Raw genomic sequence first — 21853 nt, 5'->3', positions numbered from 1 at the left:
TTAAGGCTTGGTCTTGTGCAGCCAGAATTAGTCCCTCGGTCTCTTTCTTCAATTTTCCTGCTCTTAGCCATTGCCGGGTCTTGTTATTATCTGCTTTCCCAGCTATTTTTTTAATGTACTGGCTGTGATGATGATGATGATGATGATGATGATTGTCACATCCACCATCCAGACTTATTTGCATTTATTAGTAGTAATATGCTTCATTCTACAGTCAGTCAGATGTTTATATCGGATTTGGCATTTTGTTATTATCAAATTTATTTCCCTTCCGTCTTGTGTTTCAAGGTTGATATTGTATTAAGATATTATATTATATGGTTTCTTGAAATATTCTTTATAGAAAATGTCACAATTGTGTGGGTTGGCACAACATCTTAAGTCAAATCAAAGAAGGCCATAATAGATAAAATGTCAAGGAAATACAATTTTTTATATATCTCATTTCCCTTGGTTTTTCTTTTTTCAGTATGCATATTCAAAATCCATAAAAGTAACTCCATGGATGTTTTGATTTTTTAAAATTAATGGCTAGCCATTTAACAACCAATATTTAACTAGACTAGATATACATACTGGAATATTTTATACGTGCTAATCTGAGATCTTTAATCATTTTCTTTCCTATCTTACTTTTCATTCAGGAACAAAGAACAGCGTATTTACTATTGCCTTGCCTTATATTTCCAATTACAATAAGCCTATGTGGTGGGCTGGGCTGAGAGTAATTAGCCTGGTGTCAGCCAATAATATCCTGTAATTCAAAGTGGATTCGAAAATGGATTTTCCCACTTTACGTTCAACATCTTAACCTTGCACCACTGTCTCTATATGTAATCAACATTTTTTTTGTGAAACAAGCTAACATTAAAACAACAACAAACCCAGAACCAATAATTAACCTGTACAGAATTTCTTATGATTTACTGGTTTCCATATCAGTGAAAGAACAGTAATATTCAGTTCTTGGTTTATGCCATTTTCAATGCTCTCAGACCTTTCTAATACAAGAAAATACACTCTAGGTTAATTAGAAATAGGAAAGTAGAGTTCACCACTGATAGGATTAAAAAGCATGGAAACAACGAGTATTCTTCATTTATATATAATTTTAAAGACTTTTATTGATCAAATCCCCCTACAGAATTTAATATTTGTCCTAGCAATATGTAATTGAATGATGTAATATAGATAATATCAAATTAAAAAAATCTAAAAACTAAGAAGTCTTCTTATAAATCTGGCATAATTAGAGTAAGTTTCACATATTTATTTTGAATTGTGCTGCTGTTATTATATAGGGCCCTAAGTATTCATTTAGATGAAGTCTGACTTCCTAATTGACCCAGGGCTATGAAAACAAAAATAAAATGAAATAAAATTGGATCCTCCCAATAGAATTCCTTAAGCTTCTTACAGTTCAGCCAACTCGTTTCTTCTGCCAAGGAAGCAAGGTAGTATCATGTCAGAACCATCTGTATATATTATTTTGGATAAAAGGGTGAAGTCATACATAATGTTAGGATAATTTTAGTAGTTATCTTCTTCAGTAGCATTACTATCATTTTGCAAATCATTAAAATCCCTTAAATATGAAACTTATAACCATAAGTTGTTATGATGTTGCCTCCTTAAATCAGTTTTCCTTCCAATCTGTTGTGCCTTAAACTTTAGGTCACTGAAGTTTAGCAGAGTAAGTTACTAAGTCAGTGGAAATGTAGGAACAAATGTACCATATGTATGCTTTTATCCATATGGTCCATATGGATGTCTTGCCCCCTTTCCCTTTTTTCAAAAAGGTATGTCAGTGGTTGATAAAAACCACCTTTTTGCAAACTTTCTACAGTGAAGACTATTTTTGAAAAAAAACATTCAAAGTGGTTTTGAAACAAAGCAGACACTCATTCAAGATGCATTAAGAACTGTCATAGAATCACTTTCGTGACATGAAAAATGTAAGATAGGGTACAGATTTGTGGAAGATGATTGAGAAAACAGTTACCAAGTATCTCCAGATGAAATCACACCTGCTCAAAAATAAAAAGGGTCAACATGAGCAATGGTTGTATGTATGCCCTCTAGTTTGTCTAGCTTGTGCCAAATTTTCAATTTAAAAATTGCATGCCCTTTATAGAATTAAGTATATACACTCTTTCCACAAAGCTATTGCTGTGTGAATTTTCCTTAGCAATGTTTAGATTACATAAGTCCCGATCATATGAACGGGAGCCTGGGATGAATGAACAAATGTAATTAATGTTCACAGAATTCTGTTGCTGGCTTTTAAAAAAATCATATAGTATTCATTAATTTATGTTTGGCACATGAACCAAATACATACTCGAGGTTTGAACCAGAAGGATTTCAGATTTGATTCTACCACAATGAAGGTTTTTTTTTAAGCAAATTGATGACTTGATATTTATGCCTTAAGTTCTTAGTATATGCAGCAGCATATAATTTAGGTGTTAAGATAGTGTTCTATAACTAAATGAACAGATATGACATATGTGATTCATTGGGTTCTTTCTGCAAGATGGAATTTTCCTGAAAACACTGAGGTGATATTGGCAGGAGTCTAGTTTAAGATGAAATGTAAACATAAAGGTAAATGTTTCCCCTGTCCACTTGTGTCTGGCTCTAAGAGGTGGTGCTCATCTCCATTTCTTAGCCGATGGAGCCAGGGTGGCCCGAAGACATTTCCGTGGTCAGGTGCCAGTATGACTTTAAGCCAGAGGTGCACAGAACCCTGTTACTTTCCCACCAAAGTGGTACCTATTTATCTACTTACAGTTGCATGCTTTCGAACTGTTAGAGGCTATGTGCTAAATTCCAAGATATTTTCTTGGTGTTTCTTTTCTTTTCTTTTTTTTACAAGGAGTAAAATAGTAAGCTTTTTTTTTTCTTGTAATCCTTGACTAAAGTAGCAGTGCTATGCCACTCTAGCCATGTTCTCCAGAGAAATAGATGAGAAAGTTTGTGTTTTAACATAGTGCAGTATAAGAACATTAAACTAATTACAATCACTAAACTAATGGACCTAGATGAAAAATATGATTTACTTTATTTATTAGTTTTATAACTCTTTTCTATAAGAACTCAAGATGACTAATATGGGGACTTCCTTCTTGTTATCCCCATGGCAGCAACCCTGTACATGGACATGTCTGCAGGTGGGTTCAAGGGAGTTTGAGGGAGAGCAAGTGACAAAAGGAGCAGTGGTACAATGCCACCTGTGCAAAAGGGGGGTGGGTTGTATTGGGATGGACTGTCTGTTATTGAAAGAAAAGAATTTGATCCTGTAGATATTTATGCATATAAGCTTTGTTGGGCTGAACAAGAGAGTGAGACTGGCTCAGACTCCCACTGAGTATCAATGGATAAGGGTAGATTTGAATCTGGGTCTTTCCACCCTAGCCCAATACTTTAACTATGGATCCCTTTACCAAAGGATAAATTCCCACTTATAGAATGGAATTTGCTTCTAAGTAAATACGTACAGGGTTTTGTGGTGAGACTGGGTTACATGCATAGGACAGAGCAGCCTGTTGCCCTCAGTGGGCTTCAAGCTGCTATAAAGACTTATAAGGGATAATATAAGTAAGATTTGATTTATTTATTATTGTTCCTTTTGGGGAGACGTTAGAAAAGGGCAATTGCCAGCGTAATACATTCAGTGAAACAATATTTAAAAAATTACAATTACATTTATGGAGGTGAATAAATAGACTTATTTTTGTTTCTGGATAATCCCTGGCAGAAGTACTTTACTCTGTTTTAGAAACTATGTGTTAGATTTTTGAAGCAGCGTGGCTTTGTTTTGTGAACATAAGTGTGAAATTGATAAGGGAGCTGAGATTCTCTCTTATTGAGTTTCTCTCTCTCTCTCTCTGTCTCTCTCTCTGTGTCCTGTTTTGCTACAACTTCTAAGTTTACACGAATTCCCTGTGTGGGCAGCAATCAGTCCATGCTCCTGTCTCAGAAATCCAGTCCTGCTTAGAGTCCCACTGCCCTTTTGTTGTCCTTCCTGCAAGGGTGATCAGTTGAGGACTTTGTGGTGACAGAACCAGTTTTTAACAGGCTTGTCTTTCAACTTCTCTTCTTTAGGCTCTGCTGGCACAACTCATCTGAATTGCTGAGAGGCGGGAGCAGGCGAGCTCTCTGCGAACTGAGCAAGGAAAAAGAAGGGGGCTACGAGCTGGGCTGCCGCCGCTATTGCTGCTGCAATGAACTGGCTAGATGAACCAAATTGGCAACTTCACATTTCCTTCCTTGTGCTGCTCTCCATTCACACGAAGGGTAAGAAGATTAAAATGCTCTGCAATGTATCTCTGATAGGGTGTTGGAACGTCTTCTTCTGTGTGTTTTTTTTAAAGATCTGTGTTCAAGGTTTCACAAGTTAAATGGTTTATAGTGTGGCGCGTGGAAAGGCTTAATTTAGAAATAGATGGATGTTATACTTTGCAGGCCGCTCCTTTGTTTTTCTGTCTTTTAAAAATACTGCTCTGTGGTTCTTTGAATAATATTTCAAGTAGAATTATGCAGTGCTCCGGAGAGCACTTTCAAAATCAGTAGCAAGTGATGCTTAATGTTGCCATTTTAAAAGAGCTGTTGGAAAGAAGAAGAGAAAGGCAGTGTTAAGAGATTTGGGCTCTTTGCATTTTTAAGGTACTGTAGCTAATTAATGCAAATGACACTTGAGAAACAGGAAAGTTTTTTTTTAATAGAAGCACTGAAAAATGACTGAAAAGGAAGAAAGAGAATTTAATTATCTCTTCTGGGATCAAATGCTTGATGTGCTTCAAAAATCTAGAGCCAGATATATAGCAGAAGAAAGAAAACAGACTGATTTAAATGAATTATATTAGTAATTAATACATCTCCAGGAAGTCAGTTATATACACAGCTGTGGAGTTACTCTGGTCAAAAATGGAACCTTTCTATTAATTTGAACAATATTGTTTAGCCAAACTTAACTGGTAGTTAAGAAATTAATTTTCAAAGCTTTATGTAACTTACAGCGGTATACAGTCTTTTTTGACATATTGAAATCAATTAATTTGAACATATCCAGCTCTCACAGTTGTCTGGTAGCAAACTAGTGTCTTAAATATACCACTTTGGATTATGAAGGTTTACCTTACATGCTCTTTGAGGATACATTGCCTGTATTTACACAAAACCCTGAAACATGGTGAAATGAGTTTCAGGCATATGCATATCCTTCACTATGTGTGGCCAAATTCGGGAACATCCACTTCAGTTTTAGTTAAATCACCTTTGTCTTCCTATCACACCTGCATAGTAGCAGTACCAGATTCTGAAACTAAGAGCTCCAGAAGTACCTTAATGAATGGAACAACTCATATTTTACTTGTAGAATTATCTGGCTGGTATCCAAGGTAGAATCCCACACAAGAAGGAAGAATTTTTTATACTCGCATAGATAAAACAATCCAACGAATTGCTTATGGAAGATAAATTCAGCTTTCATAGATCAGTCTCTATTTTTTGGTCCATTCTTGGTCCTCAGTATTTCTCCATTTTTTTTTTTACCTGTGGCCTCCTTCTGACCTTAGTTTTCTCCTGTGTCCCTCCCCCGATCCTCCCTCCTGTACAGGTCCCATTCTGGTGAAAAAGATCAGCACTTACACATTTAATGTAATGTATTAGTTGAGTAATGTGAGTCTTGGGACAGTAACGGCTGTGTATTTTGCATTTTAAATGTTTGGTGGTCCCCATGGCACTTGCCATGCCCTCCCATTACATGCTTTCCATGTGTACCCCTTGAAATATCCATGTTATTCAGGAAGTTCAGTAAGTTTAATTTTGAAGAATTAAAGACTTAAACAGATTTTGGATAGTTTATATTCCATTCCCAGATGCATACAGCTCTTCCCACCTTAAAATGCAGATTCTTAATGGTTTGGCTGACTCTCAAGGGAAATAGATCTGTACTGAGATACGAACATCTGTAAGGGTGTGGAGAGATTTATGCAGGAAACCTGCAGTGAGCTGCTGAAAGACTAATACTGACAATGTTTCTATCCAAAGGAACTGAATATTGTTTTTTGATTAGAATATTAAAAATGGGAAACATGAGCAATACTAAAACAAATATGAATACAGACTCTGAGCTAAAATGGTATCTTTCTTTTCCTGAGTCTGCGCATAAAGCATATCTACAGACCTTACTTTCATCTCTACTTCAATTATTAATATTATCCAGGTAATTTACAGGGAAGTAAGGCTATGAAATTCATAACCATTTTTCAGATTGTCCAGAGAGAAGAATATCTCTGTGTTTCTATTTCCATGTTTTAAAAAAATAAAAGCAGGAAGATTGTTCTCTTTCCATGTTTAATCAAATGATATTTTATGCTATGTAGAAATATGCCATTTGGCACTTACAAAGCCCAAATTATTATCTTCAGAAAAATCTTTCTTACTCAGAAAAATATACTTATTCGTATATCTTATCCTAGAGCAGGAGATTATTTTGCATCTCAAAATGGGTCATCTTGTTTATTTCAAACAAGATTAAAAAACACTTGATGTACACATTGCCCAAGGCCAAACTAAACAAGAAACTAAATGTACGGTATATGGATTTTCCTTGGAATCAGATAAGAGTGGAAATGGGATGGACTATCTGTTGATCCTTGTCCTTCACAGGATTTTCCCAACTGAAATGAAGATCTCTGAGCTTCTATTGGCTTCATTAGAGAAAATATATATAGTTGTAACTTTTCCGTAACAAATCAAGTAATAATCTGGTTGAGTTTTATTTATATTGGGAAAATAAAGGAAGAGGGAAAAGCTTAATAGATTGTAATCCAGTTATGATTCAGGCTTCTTGAACCTAAAATGTTTGGGAGATCTATTCATATAGCTCCAGCAGCATAGTAGTTTAGCAAAAGACCTCCAATATCACATGAAGAATTTGCTTTCTTTTATTTGTTCTGTTCTGTTTTTTTTTATTTATAAGCGAAGAATGAGGAAACCATTCATGTATATTGCAGGTAGCTAAAATAAGAGATATTTGAGTTTATGTCATCATGAGAACTTGCCTTACTCAAAAATTGCCTTTTTTTTTATTCCCCTACTGGTTTCAGTACAACTTCTGAAGAAAAAAAAAACCCTTGAAAATTCTTGAATCATTTAGAGTGCTAAACAATAACAGTTCTAAATTGGGAAAGGGGCTTCATGAATACAGAAGAATGGTATTGTGCCTGGAATAGCGGATGTGGACATAATTTGTAATTAGAATTTATTTATTTATTTGTATCCCACTTTTGTATCCCAACCCTGTGGGGTTGGGGTTGGGCTGAAAGAGAATGACTGGCCCAAAGTCATCCACCTGGTTTTAATGGCTAAGACAGAACTAGAATTAATGATTCTTCTGCTTTCTAGCCAGGTGCCTTAACCACTAGACAAAACTGGCTCTCAATTTGTTGTTGTTAGTTGCAAAGTCATGTCCGACCCATCGCGACCCTATGGACAATGTTCCTCCAGGCCTTCCTGTCCTCTACCATCTTCTGGAGTCCACTTAAGCTCACTCCTACTGCTTCAGTGACTCCATCCAGCCACCTCATTCTCTGTCGTCCCCTTCTTCTATTGTCCTCAATCTTTCCCAGCATTAGGCTCTTCTCCAGTGAGTCCTTCCTTCTCATTAGGTGGCCAAAGTATTTGAGTTTTAGCTTCAATATCTGGCCTTCTAAAGAGCAGTTAGGGTTGATCTCCTCTAGGACTGACCGGTTTGATCTCCTTGCAGTCCAAGGGACTCGCAGGAGTCTTCTCCAGCACCAGAGTTCAAAGGCCTCAATTCTTTGGCACTCAGCCTTTCTTATGGTCCAGCTTTCATTGCCATACATTGCTCTCAGTTAGGCACACTACTTTTTTAACGCATTCATTAATTCACAAAAATAATATATGAAGAGGAACTTCTAAGTAAATACAAGTTAGTGTCCCTAGGTATGAAGAAAGCTGAGTTTCAGATTATGAGGACAGAATTGATTTTAACTATTTGGAAAAGACTCAGAATATAATGACCAGCTTGTGAATCAGCTATTTAATTCAGTTGGGCTGTTGAAGATATAGTCATATAACTTAACCAGTTTCTTCCCCCCCTCTCTTTGAACTTAAATTGAAGAAGTGTCAAGAGACAATTTATTGCTTCAGTACCTTTTAAGCTACGTGCAAACTCACTTTTGAAGTGAATTTGGGAATGGGGGCTTTGTAGCGCTCTCTTTTGGATTTGGGTTGTACCTTTTTTATTGTTCACAATTGTTTCACTTTATCTCACTCTTTCTTGTTTACCCAGATGCTTTCCTACAAAGCAAAGACAGTTGGGTTTGATGCTAGTAAAGGAGTCACAGGTGACATATGTATTTCAACCATTTTTAAAAATCTCTCCAGAATAGGTCACATAACTAAAAGTACAGATGGTAATTATTTGTAAATACATATTCATAAAGAAAACCTGTAGACCCAGTAAAATTAAATTAATACATATTGTACGGTAGAAAAAAAAACTTTAACTCAATTAAGATTATTGGTGTTTGGGGATGGTAAGGGTGAAAATAGATTTTTAAAGTGACTGAGATGTTTTTTCATTCCTTATGGGGACTTAAAAATATCTAAAATATTGGGTTCTTGTCCCACTCAGTTTTAGAAGGAATCTGTTATCATGCTATATAAACCTTATTTTGCCCTTAAGCTAAGAGAAGCTGCTCATCTTTATTCAGGAGCAACCATAAATTATTCTGAGTGTCTCCATGACAAGATTTGACTTTTTAAATGATTCTAAAACTCTCTCTGCTGACTCTCAACTGTTGCATACAACTACATAAACTAGTTCAGCTACATAAAGAACTGTTTAAGCAAAATATGGCTCTTAATTTGTCCAAATAAACTCATTTTTAAATAATACTTCATTTCAGAGTAAAATTATCCTATATGTCAAATTACAAATGTAGTGGAAATCTCATTAGTTGGGACAGATAGGTTATCCCTAAAAGGAATTTTTGAATATTTAGAACTGGTAAATTATCTTGGAAAGATAATGGGTTCACTCTATTGATTTTAAAGCTAGTCCCCCAAAATATAACATGAAATTTATTCCATTAACTTCTGGTTTTATTATCAACTATACATTCAGTAAATATAGCAGTTTTAATGCTTAGCATTAAATATATTCAGTAAATATAGTAGTTTTAATGCTCAGCATAGGTGGTTCAGTGGCTTAGCGGTTAAGATGCTGGGCTTGTCGGCTAGAAAGCTGGTAGCCCAGGTTTGAGACCCGAGGGCCACATGACCAGGTGAGCACCTATCCTCGCTCCAACTCCTGCCATCTTAGCAGTTTGAAATCATGCAAATGCGAGTAGATAAATAGGTACCACTTAGATGGGAAGGTAACAGTGCTCCGTGTCATCATGCTGGCCATATAATCTTGGAAATGTCTTTGGACAGCCTGGCTCAGTGGCCTTGAAATGGAAATGAGCACACACCCCCTCCAAGAGTTGGCAATGACTAGTGGAGTAAAATCTGCAGGGACTCTTTTACCTCCTCCTAATGCTTGGCATGATAGATCTTGGCAAATGTAGCTATTATCCCTTGGAGAAATTTCTAAAAACTTGATATTGTTTTTCATTGCTTTCCCCTTTTTGCTGTGAAAAAGATGTTGTATTCCAAGACAACTTCTTAATTAGGGTATGCTTTTTTCACATTTTTCCACAGGACAGAGCTATTCCTGTTTTATAATAATTATGTTTATTACTTACAGAATACTGCCCATAACTGGTAGTGTACAAAAATGAAGATAACAGGTCCCTAACTGCAAATCTATAATCTAATATTCCAGGCTCCCTCATTTTAATTGTCTGGCAACCTTTGACAAGTTTATTTTTATAATCGCTTCTAAAATATTGTATTAAGTGGATACTTTAAACTGATATATTTAGAGTTAAATGGAAGTTGGCCTCTCATTACATTATCTAAAAAGCTTGTCTTCCTTTCTCGGTTGTCGTGTTCCACAAAACTCTAATAAATATGTTGTTTTCTGTAAGACTGCTGTCATGTTGGTGTATTACTTGAAAAGAATGTAAATTATCCTAAAACCTCAAACATTTAACTTTCTTGGGGTGGAGGAAGCTAACACTTTAGTCAGTCCTTCCAGAATTTGGCAGTTACTGCATATCCTGTAGAGAAAATATTTAGAAGGTTAAAGCTGCGATATGTTTTGCTTATCTCAACTCCTGGAGACACTAATCAGGGGAGCTTTAGGGTCAGCGGAACAGAAGAAAATCAGTAGCATTTGAAGGGCAAGTTTCAAGGTAGCATAACTACAGTGAGATATCTCTCAACACATTATTTTCCCCTGATCTTTATTTCTCCAAGATGAACCTTTAGGTGATAAGTAGCTTCTTTCTTGAAGGAGAGAACATATCATCGGGAAGGGAGGAAATCAGGATATTTTTCTCTGTCCTTTTTCATACACCCGAATATGTCAGCCTGCTTTCATCCTCAAATCACTCTCTTACGTAGGTTAAAGTGGTTTATTACATTCTTTCACTTGTATGCATTTCTTGTGGCCAATGCAATGCAGCTCAGTTCTGATGTATGAGATGTAGGTAGTTCTGGACGTATAACCTGCTAATACTGCTAATAATACTGCTAAGCTTGTAAGCCGCCCTGAGTCTTCGGAGAAGGGCGGGATATAAATGTAATAAAAATAAAAAAAAAATAACCACAGTATGGTCGTAACAGAATTTCAGTCGCTAAGAGAGGTGATCATTAAGCAAGTCATGACCAGGCTCAATTTTACATTCATTTTTACTACAGTTGTTAAACAAATCACATGGACTTTAAGCAAACACATTTTCCCATTGCTTTCTCTTGTTGGATGTGGCTGGGACAGTTCGGTACTCTGCAATCATCATAAATGTGAGCCACTTGCAAACACCTAAAACCCAATCTTAACAAAACGATGACTTCTTTTAAATTTAAAAAAAAAACCTGGCACATTGCAGAGGACAAGAACATTGCTAATCCAATCAAATACTGCTTTTAAAAAACTAAATTCCCATCCATTGCACTTTTCAAGTTTGGGGGACCCAGAGCAAAGCTGAAATATAACAATATACAGTAGTTTTAAGGCACCTATCCTGTGCTAAGATTTTCAGATTGTCTTAACCACTTATAGTTTATAGTTTATAGTTTATAGTTTATTTGATTTATATACCGCCCTTCTCCTTGGTAGGGACTCAGGGCGGTTCACAGGGCATATATAAAAAAGACAATACAAAAATTAAAAAAGGATTAAACCCATGCCCAATTAAAACAGTAATACAAATTAAAAAAAACAATTAAAAACCCATAATCCCCCATCAGGCCAGACCAGCTATTTCAAACAGGTGGGTCTTCAGGCCCCGACAGAAAGTTCGGAGGTCTGGTGGCATCCGGAGCTCCACCGGCAGTTGATTCCATAATGCCGGAGCGCCCACAGAGAAGGCCCTCCCCCTGGGGGCCACCAGTCGGCATTCCCTGACTGGCGGCACCCTGAGGAGGCCCTCTCTGTGGGAATGCACAGGGCGGAGGGGAATCGATGCCGGCAGCAGGTGGTCCCTGAGGTATCCCGGACCCATGCCATGTAGGGACTTAAAGATCGTAACCAACACCTTGAACCTCACCCGAAAGACAACTGGTAACCAATGCAGCTCGCGGAGCAAAGGTGTAACATGGGAGTACCGGGAAACTCCCAAGACAACTCTCGCGGCCGCATTCTGTACCAGTTGGAGCCTCCGAGTGGTCTTCAAGGGAAGCCCCATGTAGAGAGCATTACAGTAGTCAAGGCGAGAGGTCACGAGCGCATGAGTGACCGTACACAGGGCATCCCGGTTCAGATAGGGCCGCAACTGGCGCACCAGGTGAACCTGGGCGAAAGCCCCCCTAGTCACGGCCACTATATGATCTTCCAGGGTAAGCCGTGAATCTAGGAGGACTCCCAAGTTGCGAGCCCTATCCACGGGGGGTAAGAGCTCACCCCCCATAGAAAGAGATGGAACATTTTGAATGTCCCGGGATGCCGGAATGCACAGCCACTCAGTCTTGTCAGGGTTGAGTTGAAGTCTGTTCCTCCCCATCCAGACCCGAACTGCCTCCAGGCAACGGGACATCACGGCGAGGGCATCACTGGGGTGGTTTGGGGTCGAAAAGAAAAGTTGGGTATCATCGGCATACTGATGATACCCAACTCCAAAACCACGAATGATCTCACCCAGCGGTTTCATATAGATGTTGAACAGGAGAGGCGAGAGAACCGACCCCTGAGGAACTCCACAAACGAGAGACCTAGGGGCCGATCTCTGCCCCCCTGCCAACACCGACTGCGAGCGTCCCAGGAGATAGGAGGAGAACCACTGAAGAACTGTGCCTCCCACTCCCAATCCCCTGAGACGTAAATCCTATCTGAGAGTAAATCCTATTGGAGCTTACTTTTGTGTAAATGGGATGTTTGTATGAAAAGGAATCAATTGGGTTTTGGAAAGAAAGTCATCTGGAGCCTCTGCTTCATGACTATTTGCAGTGCTTTTTTTGTAAAAGAAAAAGATGCCGGAACTCACACATGTCATACAACCCGCCTTGCCTACCCTACAAGGTTCTATCCAAAAAAGGTGCTGGAACTCCGTTGTGAGTGTTCTATGACAAAAAAAAAGCCCTGACTATTTGACAGATTGAGCTGAACTTCAAATGTCCTTGCTCTACTAGAGGTTGGCTGCATTTCTCTTGGAGTTGACCTGAATGTTTGCCGTTTCAGATTTTGGTTGAAATAAACTGTGACTCACTGGTTCACTTCATCGAGTGGATACATTTTCCTCATACATGAGGTGAATTAATAATTTGAAGGAGAATGTTCATTTTTTTCCAAATCATGACACATTTTAATGCAGATACAATTATTTTATAATGTTTTAAATATATTGTTTAGGAGACATTTTACCTTGATCCAAATTGTATACCATCTGTTATGGAGACTGTAGACAAATATGCTAGTCTCCCACACAACAACTATGTGTGTTTCTGACAGAACCAATGACACACATCTGCTGCACTGCCCAGTATACCACTCATGACATGTGACATTCATCCTGATTATCAGAATTGTTGTTTTTCTAATTAGAATAAAAGAAAATCAGAGTTGGAAGAGACCTCGAAGTTCTTCTAGTCATTATACTCTCTTCCTTACACTAAAACAAAGCAATCAGCCAACAGCAATCAGTTTGTTTAACTTGCTAGCCCAAAAATATGTGGCAACATCCAGATTTTTAATCCTTTGCAAAAAGCCAACAGGGTGGGGGCCATCTGAATTTGGAGGAGAAGGGAAATGAGGTTCCACAGGGCAAGTTCAGTGACAGAGAAAACACAACTCCTAGACCTCATAAGATGACACTGTTTAATAGATGGATGCTGTAACATTTCTGGTGTGATGAGCAGAGACAATCGGAGATGGGTGGTTCCAGAAATAACCCTGTTCCTTGTGGGGTTTTATTGGAAGCTAATCAGCTTGTGGGGCACAGATGATACATCAATGCATTATGGATCACCCAAAATTGCCCATAGTGCTACATTTTCAATCAGTTGTAGCTTCTGTGTCTTTCAAAGAGATGTGTTTGTTTTCTTGGAAGTAGGAGTAGTTGCCTTGGCAGATAGGTTTTTAAACTGGTAAAATTCTATAATGCATAAACTTTGAGCATTAGGCCAGATTTTGAATTTTTTTTAAAATATCTGATTAAAAGTTAATCCATTATAATTCACTGCATTTGAATGCAGAAAAAGCAGTTCCTCTTTTTTGTGCAAACTTAAAATAACTAAAATAATTATTGTTTCTGTTTATTTCCTTCTTCTGCCTCATTAACTTACCCAACCATATATTGCACAAACCTCTAATATTTTAGCCAAGCCAACTGGGATTTGTTTATTTAGGTAAAACTGCTGCAATTTGTTGTTGGGGTGACTTTACAATACTTCTGTAAAGCAAAGCAAAAAACATAGAGTCAAGCTGAGATGTAGCTGGAAATTCCTATAATTTGGCATAATCCATGTTGTATGACCAATAATTTGTTGGTTATTTATCTGATGATTAGCATGAGCTTTGGAAATTGTATTCTACAGAGTACCATTTGAGATGTGCATCAGTCTCAACTTCTACAATCTAAAGATACAGAGCAAAATAGTGTGTTTGGAGAGTGGAATAAATGAAGCCCAGGGACAATAAATAAACTTAATTAAAGAAGAAATTTATGTGGTCAGAAGAATAAAATTTTGGAAGCAGAGCCCTGGGAGCATCCAAGTAGTTGAAATATACTTAAAATGGATATTTCAAGGTATGCATCATATCTTGCTTGTATGATGAAAGTCAGTACAAGTCTGTGCATTTCTTTGACTTGTCTGCTGGTGCAACTGTAAGAACAGAAGTAAAACCAATATAAAATCCAGAAAAAAATGACCCCAATGTGTAACCTCTGTTACACTGATTAAGTTGATGATGAACCTCCTGATATACTTCTAGTTAGTATATTAATACTAATATAATCATTTCATACAATAATGTGCTTAGACAAGATGCACTTTTACAAAGTGCATCTTTATGATGCTCAGTTTTTTTTTTAGAATTTCAGCTTGTGTCCAAACATTTCTGACATGAAGTCAGTGTGTAGTCCTTAGTGCTCTTGAGATTGGTTGTCTGCTTGCGCAGGATGAAAATGACTCCTTTTTAAAAAGAATGTAGAGTGTAAGGAAGAAGACTAGCAGAGTGCTAGGAGTCAGGAGACCTTACAAAAACTCCTTAATAGCACAATACATTGACAGACTCGGCCATAGTTTCAGTCAGAAACACTGAACATTCTGTTGTTGTTAGTTGCGAAGTCGTGTCCTACCCATCGCGACCCTATGGACAATGTTCCTCCAGGCCTTCCTGTTCTCTACCATCTTCTGGAGTCCATTTAAGCTCACACCTACTGCTTCAGTGACTCCATCCAGCCACCTCATTCTCTGTCGTCCCCTTCTTCTATTGCCCTCAATCTTTCCCAGCATTAGGCTCTTCTCCAGTGAGTCCTTCCTTCTCATTAGGTGGCCAAAGTATTTGAGTTTTAGCTTCAGGATCTGGCCTTCTAAAGAGCAGTCAGGGTTGATCTCCTCTAGGACTGACCGGTTTGATCGCCTTGCAGTCCAATGAACTCGCAGGAGTCTTCTCCAGCACCATAGTTCAAAGGCTTCAATTCTTTGGTGCTCAGCCTTTCTTATGGTCCAGCTTTCACTGCCATACATTGCAACTGGGAAGACCACAGCCTTGACAATACGCACTTTTGTTGACAGGGTGATGTCTCTGCTTTTTAGTGTGCTGTCTAGATTTGTCGTGGCTTTCCTCCCCAGGAGCAAGCGTCTTTTTAATTTCTTGGCTACAGTCCCCATCTGCGGTGATCTTGGAGCCCAGGAAAATAAAATCTGTCACTACCTCCATTTCTTCCCCATCTATTTGCCAGGAATTGAGAGGGCCGGATGCCATGATCTGAACATTATAGAGTCAGCTAAATCCAAAAATACTTGGCATTCAAACAAATAAGCCATCAAAAGAGAAATAGAGATAAGCCACATTTACAGACTGTTCAAAACAGAAATAAAGAGAAATTTAAAAAAAGTTAAGAAAGGGACAAAAAGACCAACACCCAGATAAGCAGGGATTAAACTAGACAAACAAGAAAACAATACCATCATCAAGGAATTATCAAGGAGAAAATCACATCAACAACAACACTGGCAGGGCAAGCTCCTGAACCAAATCCCACACTTGCTGGTACTGATGATGTTACCTAGTCTGATAATAAAACATCTAGAAACAAACAACCAAGCTCAAAGAGGATCAAGGACTCTACAGTTCCCAGCCTGAGCTACATATACTTTTTCCTACTGATTAGCGGTCAATGCTGAATGAAAAGAAATTACATTCCCTATACAAATTACAAATAGGAACAAATTGAAAAGTTGATTCACCAGGAAGTATTCCCTCCCTTCTTTGTTATCTGGGTAATTTGCTCCCCAAATTACTGATATGTAACCCACATGTAAAGGTATGTGCTCATTCCATTTAATACAATTAATGCAACTTTTTCCCCATTGCCGGAGCTGGGGTGGGCGTGGTTTCAGCATGATGCATCTGGCCCACAGGCCGGCCATTTGACACCCTTGGCCAATGTCTTCCATAGAGTCAACTTAATTGAGCTTAGGTTGTTTGAAAGCTGAAGGTTATATCTCAATGAGTCAGCTATAGAACATTAAATTACCTTTTCCACAAAGACTTAAGTTATTTACTACCTACAGCTTGAGCAGACCTGGGGCTACTTGGCTTCTATTTCATGCTTTGATTCTTGAAATTGTCTAACAAATTGTGTACTTTATGCTCTTTCTCAGATAACACTGAAATTACAGCTCAGCTTTCACTGCCTAAGATGAAACAAGAATTATCTACAGGAATATAACATTTTCATCCATGATTGATTATTATTACATTGGTAATTTCTGTTTACTTTCAGAAGTAGCTGTGGAAGTTATCTGGGAGGACTTGAATCTGAACAACTCAACCTTTAAAATTATTTTAATCATAATTTTAGTAGTAGCAGGATGTTACATTCTGTGCAAGTTTTGCAACATATGAATACTTTCAAATGCAACAATGCAAGTAGACAATTACATATATAAAAAGTTATTTTGTTCTTTTTATTACTTTAATATATTTGTGTGACTTTTTCCATTTTATAGTTACGTTAAAATAGGTAGTTTGTATGCATATTTTCCCTCCTAATTTGTAAAACTCCAGGAAGCACTTTCTTCCTTTTTCTTATTAAAGTCTCTTTCTGCCTATCAGATACTATTTAAATTGAATGCTAATATTGCCATATTAATTTTATCCCATTTAATAACATAAGTATAATTAGTTCCATTTTTCCATGAGAAATATACACTTGTGCATATTGCCACATCGTTTTAAAAATTAAATCTCTTCCCCTAGTGCTCGCATATCTCCTTTCCAGTTCTGTGCTTTAACTTCCTGTGGCTGTATATATCTTAGCTGCAGCTTTTCAATGAATATGCACTTTGGCTTTGTGGTTGAGCTTTTAAATCCCATGTTCGATAAGTGAAGGGCTTTAAAGAGCTAATTAAAGATGTGGTACAGTTGGTATATAACATTTTGTCTTTACAAGGCTCTTAGTGAAAATGACAAGATTTACCTTTCACTCCTAGCATCTTGGATAGAAGGGTGAGTGTGCTTGAAAACTGTCTGTGGTTTTGCTAAGCAGTGCAACAGAGAAGGAAAAAAAACAACAACCAAAGGGGCAAAATACTCACTGTAGTTGCCATAATTAGTCCACAAAGATTTTGCTTTCTGAATATATCTTATAGATTTTTGGCTGCTATTTCATATTTCTCAAGATTTCTGTACGATACAGTCATTCTGAAATTATTTTGGGGATCAATTTGAAGGAATCTTATCATAATCACTAAAAGTTTTTCAGGAAACAAAAATTTCGAAAAAATTGTTTTCCAGCATTATACATAAAATATCCTCTTATGCTTTTGGTCAACAGCTGAATCCTACATAGGTTTGTTTTCAGTTTTTAATATGCATCATATTAATATCATTACAATTATTATTTTTAACACAAATGTAATATAATTAACCCCATGCAAATAATTTTCTACATGAGCAATTAGGAAATAGTCCTTCATATTTCTAGAGGACTTCCGATAGCCAAATTAAAAGCTTTTTGATGATACAATGCCTGGACCTTCCAATTTTTATCCTACCTGCTCCGATACGTGTACAGCATGCCTGTACAAACTTTTAAACAAAAATGGTAGTTAGCTTAAAATCTGACATCTTGTGAATTACTAATTATTGTTACTCCATAATTTCTTTAGGATTTTAATGCTTTACAGTTTGATGACTATTTTTGAAGAATAAAAGACAATTTATAGAGAGATTCCATGTGAACTTTGGGACCCCTTTAGGTATAATGGAGACTAGAGACATGACATTTTAGGTTTCAGTTTTTCAGTATTCACTGGTGCTTTTGATAGGAATCATCTTCCTGTAGACATGTGTTGAAGAGGACCTACCTGAAAGTACTGAGCTAGGACTGCTTATAAGACTGGCAGTGTTGTGAATATTATCAAACATATGTTGATATGTTTGCTAATCAGACTTCTCCTGGCTTGTCACTGTAATTATTTTGGTACAAATTCTTGGATTGGATACTGTAAAGATTTGCACTTACTCTTAATTCAACAATTAATAATAGACTTCAGAATTACTTCTTCCTATTTCTGTTTTCATTCTTATGAAGATTAGTAGAGCAGAAAGTTCTTAGGTGGATGCATATTCCATGGCTATATTAGAATTGCTTTCTCTGATATATGCAGCAGAAGTGGATTTTTTTTTTTATTACACCAGCAGAGGAAAATGAAAGTTAAGGAAATAGGGATTAAAACTATCCTGCTTATCTGCATAAGCAGAGTTTGTAAAATCTTAACCATCCCTTCACTTTTCTTCATTTCCTCCTCTTTTCACTCCCTTTATAGTAATTTAAAATTACCCGTAACATGGACTTTTTTAGTCTTGGGGTAGAGTGGAGAAAGCAAGATCAAAATGTGTAAACAGAGCTGAAGCTTCTTGAAAACATTTCCAAAACCGGCAGCTGCATCTTAGTGCCAAGTTGAGATGAGTTGTTTGATTCAAAGATCATCTATGTCTTTCCCCAAGAATAATGCTGAATGCAGTGTCCTCATTGAAAATATGCAGAATTAATGTTAAGCTATGTTTGTTAGGATTACTGTTGATGAAATTCTTTTTAACACAGACCATAGTAATATTCAAAGCATTTTAGAAATGCTTAAAATGCAAGCATTTGTTTCTTCTCCCATCCCACATTAGGAAAAAAAAGAATATCTTGAAGTGGAAAAGTCTATTGTAATAAAAGAGATGAATATAGAATAGAATAGAATATTCTTTCTTGGCCAAGTGTGAGGAAGGAATTTGTCTCTGGCACATAAGCACAGTGTACATACAAACAATAAAATAATATAGTCATAAGATATCAATAGTAGAAGGTAATAGGAAAGATGAGAAAGATAATAGTAATAGCAATTTTTGAGGTATTTTCTATTTGCTGTGCAGTTTTTCCTATATATCTGCTTTGCCTTTTTCATTCTTCCATTGGAATGGTCATGAAATGTGTAATTTGCCATACCTAGTAGCCTCCTTCCCCATCATTTTTTAGGATGTAGCTTGTTGCAATTCTGAGAGTTTTAGGCTCACTGTTCAGGAACACACAAGGTTAAAGAAAGGTAGTTTGCTATTTTTATAGTGGTTTTTTTCTTCTTCCAAAATTCATGGAAATTAGAGTGATGTTGGTTCCATGTATCATCCTATTTCATTGCTAGTACCTTGGACATAAATAGACATAAATCTGTTATGATGAATTGCCTTATCATGTGAGTTTTAGATCATCGAGTTATACGATGAATATAATCATTAACTGTTAATTAACTCTATATTTATATTGATTTCTTAAAGAAATGGATATATTCCTATACATTGATCTATTGGAAATGGTTTGTTAATGGTCGTCATATTTTGACCTATTATTGATGGGCAGATCACATACAACGACTGCATGATTCTATCAGATTTAAATAGCTCCTTATATTCAGTGACCATTCTCTTTGAGCGTGTATTTGCAGCCATTATAATAATGAATTTGCATCTAGATTCTGATGTAATCAGAAACTACTTAAGTACATTTTAGTTTCCTTTAAGCCTATTGTCCTTCTGATAGGCATTGTCTGTGGCCTAAAGCAAAACTTATCCCCATAGTAGTTTATAATCACGATATTGAGGTGTCATGTTTTTCTTCATCAGTGTAGGGAGATATAGCAAGTCACCTGCTGTAGATACATTTTTTTCCGTGGGTAAAATAGTTTATCTTAAATCAAGTGCCCCTAGCTTCCTTCTGACATGATAGCTTTCTAAGAGGATGCAGCTTATTACTGTGCATTATCTATCCCTAGAGTAGGATTGCTTTATGCACGCAAGGGACATGCAATTTATCATTCTGAAGCCGTGGTTTTGGTATCCAAGGTGAGTTATTGTTAAGCTTGTGTGTTGATCACACACAGCTCAGCATTTAATCTTATAAAAAGTCATGATCTCAAATATTTCATAATTGTACCATTTGCAGAATGGCAGGCAGCCAACAAAGCTCTGAATAGTTGTTTCTATCCATCCCCTTGTCTGTCTAACAGTGTGTGCTGGTTTTTGTCTTGTAGACATTACACAGTTCTGTGTCAAGGGAACCTACTTTATATTTAGACCTGCAATAAATTACCTTTGGAAAACGTCCAAGCCATTCAGTTGTATTTCTATGAGTGCAGGCTGTATATTGTTTTTGGATATGATGTTTTCTCTTATTTTCACCTGTTTAGTACTGAATCTTTAAAAGAAAGTTTAAATAAAGCTTCTGTTAAAGACTGTTGATCGGAATGACTTCTATTTTTTTTACATTGTGTAATTATGATAAAATATAAAATTGGGGCATTTTGAGTAATCAGATTTTATCTTTGTTTGGCAAGAAATAGGTACAAGAAAATATGGCATTGAAAAGTGATAATCACATTCTTGTGTGTTTGCTTACTTTTGTCTCAAAATATTTCTCCCTTACTGATAATTAAAAATGTATATAATATCTGTCAATGTATAAAATGGGAAAGAAGCTTATAGAACTTCTACCAACAGGCTTGTTTCCTCTCTAGGGAAGATAAAATATTTTTTATTTTACAAAAATTTCACAAGATCACAAAATCCTGGAAGATTTTGGCAGTCTCATCTGAGACCTTTGCAATGTTTGCTGAATTTCATTGAATTTTACCTGTAACATGACAATCTTCCAAAATTTTTGCATTTCTCAAACAAATGTGCTAAATATTGTTTGCTATTACATAAGGACCATGGGCTTGTAGGAGCTTCTAAGTAATGAATGGCAAGCTAAGACATTTCTGAATGACTGGCGATGACAACTATGGCTAACACTGAAAACTGGTGAGTAGACCAATCCCACAGAAACTCTGATCCCACAAAATAGATAAGATGTGAGATTGCCCACATCAGTTCCACATGGCTGCTCCATACAATGAGACTAGAGGACAGCTGGTTTGAGAGGCAAATGGTAGCATCATGCTTTCAACCAGAGTGGAGCCTTTTAAAGATGGTTGAGTTCGATAACTCATTTTATTCACTTTCAGAAATTATTCAACTACCTTAAGGTTAGTAGAGATCTTCAGAATGACAAGTTTGAAAAACCAACTGGCAATTTTTCCTTTGTTCTTGAACAAAAAATTAAATGTAAGCTTTATAACACAAAGAATTAGAAATAAAATAGCAGAAAACTAAACATTGACCTAGGTAAGGATTCCTTGAAGGAATCTTCAAGATGAGAAAAAAACTGGAAGAAAGATTAAATCATATGACAGCATCAGAATAAACTAAAGATTAAGATTGATAAAAGCAAAAGGAAGGAGTAAAGGTTAAAATAAGACATGTTTATACAAATCTGGCATCCCTTTATGGACTTTCTGCTAAATATTCAAACTAAAATGTTAATGGTTTATGTATTATGATAAGGGTGGGTTATGGGAAGAAGACATATTTCCATGTAATATTGTAAGGGTGATTAATTATTAATGTTGTTTGTACTTGTGATGGAGATTGGAAGCTATATGTTTTTCTTTTTTTTCTTTTTTT

At 36.6% G+C, this 21853-nt stretch overlaps 1 protein-coding gene across 2 annotated transcripts in view; it reads left to right on the top strand.

Annotated features, from left to right (window-relative positions):
* The window catches only part of BMPR1B (bone morphogenetic protein receptor type 1B), a 193832-nt gene that overhangs the window by 110866 nt on the left and 61113 nt on the right, over positions 1–21853 (top strand). Inside the window, exons 1-2 of one of the 2 annotated variants that reach the window (XM_083367838.1) lie at positions 4177–4299; positions 16590–16735. In XM_083367838.1, coding sequence (XP_083223964.1) covers positions 16678–16735 — 58 coding nt within the window. In that variant the 5' untranslated portion in view covers positions 4177–4299; positions 16590–16677. Of the gene's footprint in view, positions 1–4107; positions 4300–16589; positions 16736–21853 lie in introns of those variants that run through there. The other variant, XM_083367837.1, reaches the window with a different exon arrangement.

This window comes from Vipera ursinii, assembly GCF_947247035.1.
Source record: "Vipera ursinii genome assembly, chromosome: 7".
Lineage (NCBI taxonomy): Eukaryota > Metazoa > Chordata > Lepidosauria > Squamata > Viperidae > Vipera > Vipera ursinii.
The sequence above is the reverse complement of the archived record's forward strand: the minus strand, read 5'-3'. Positions and strand labels throughout refer to the sequence as shown.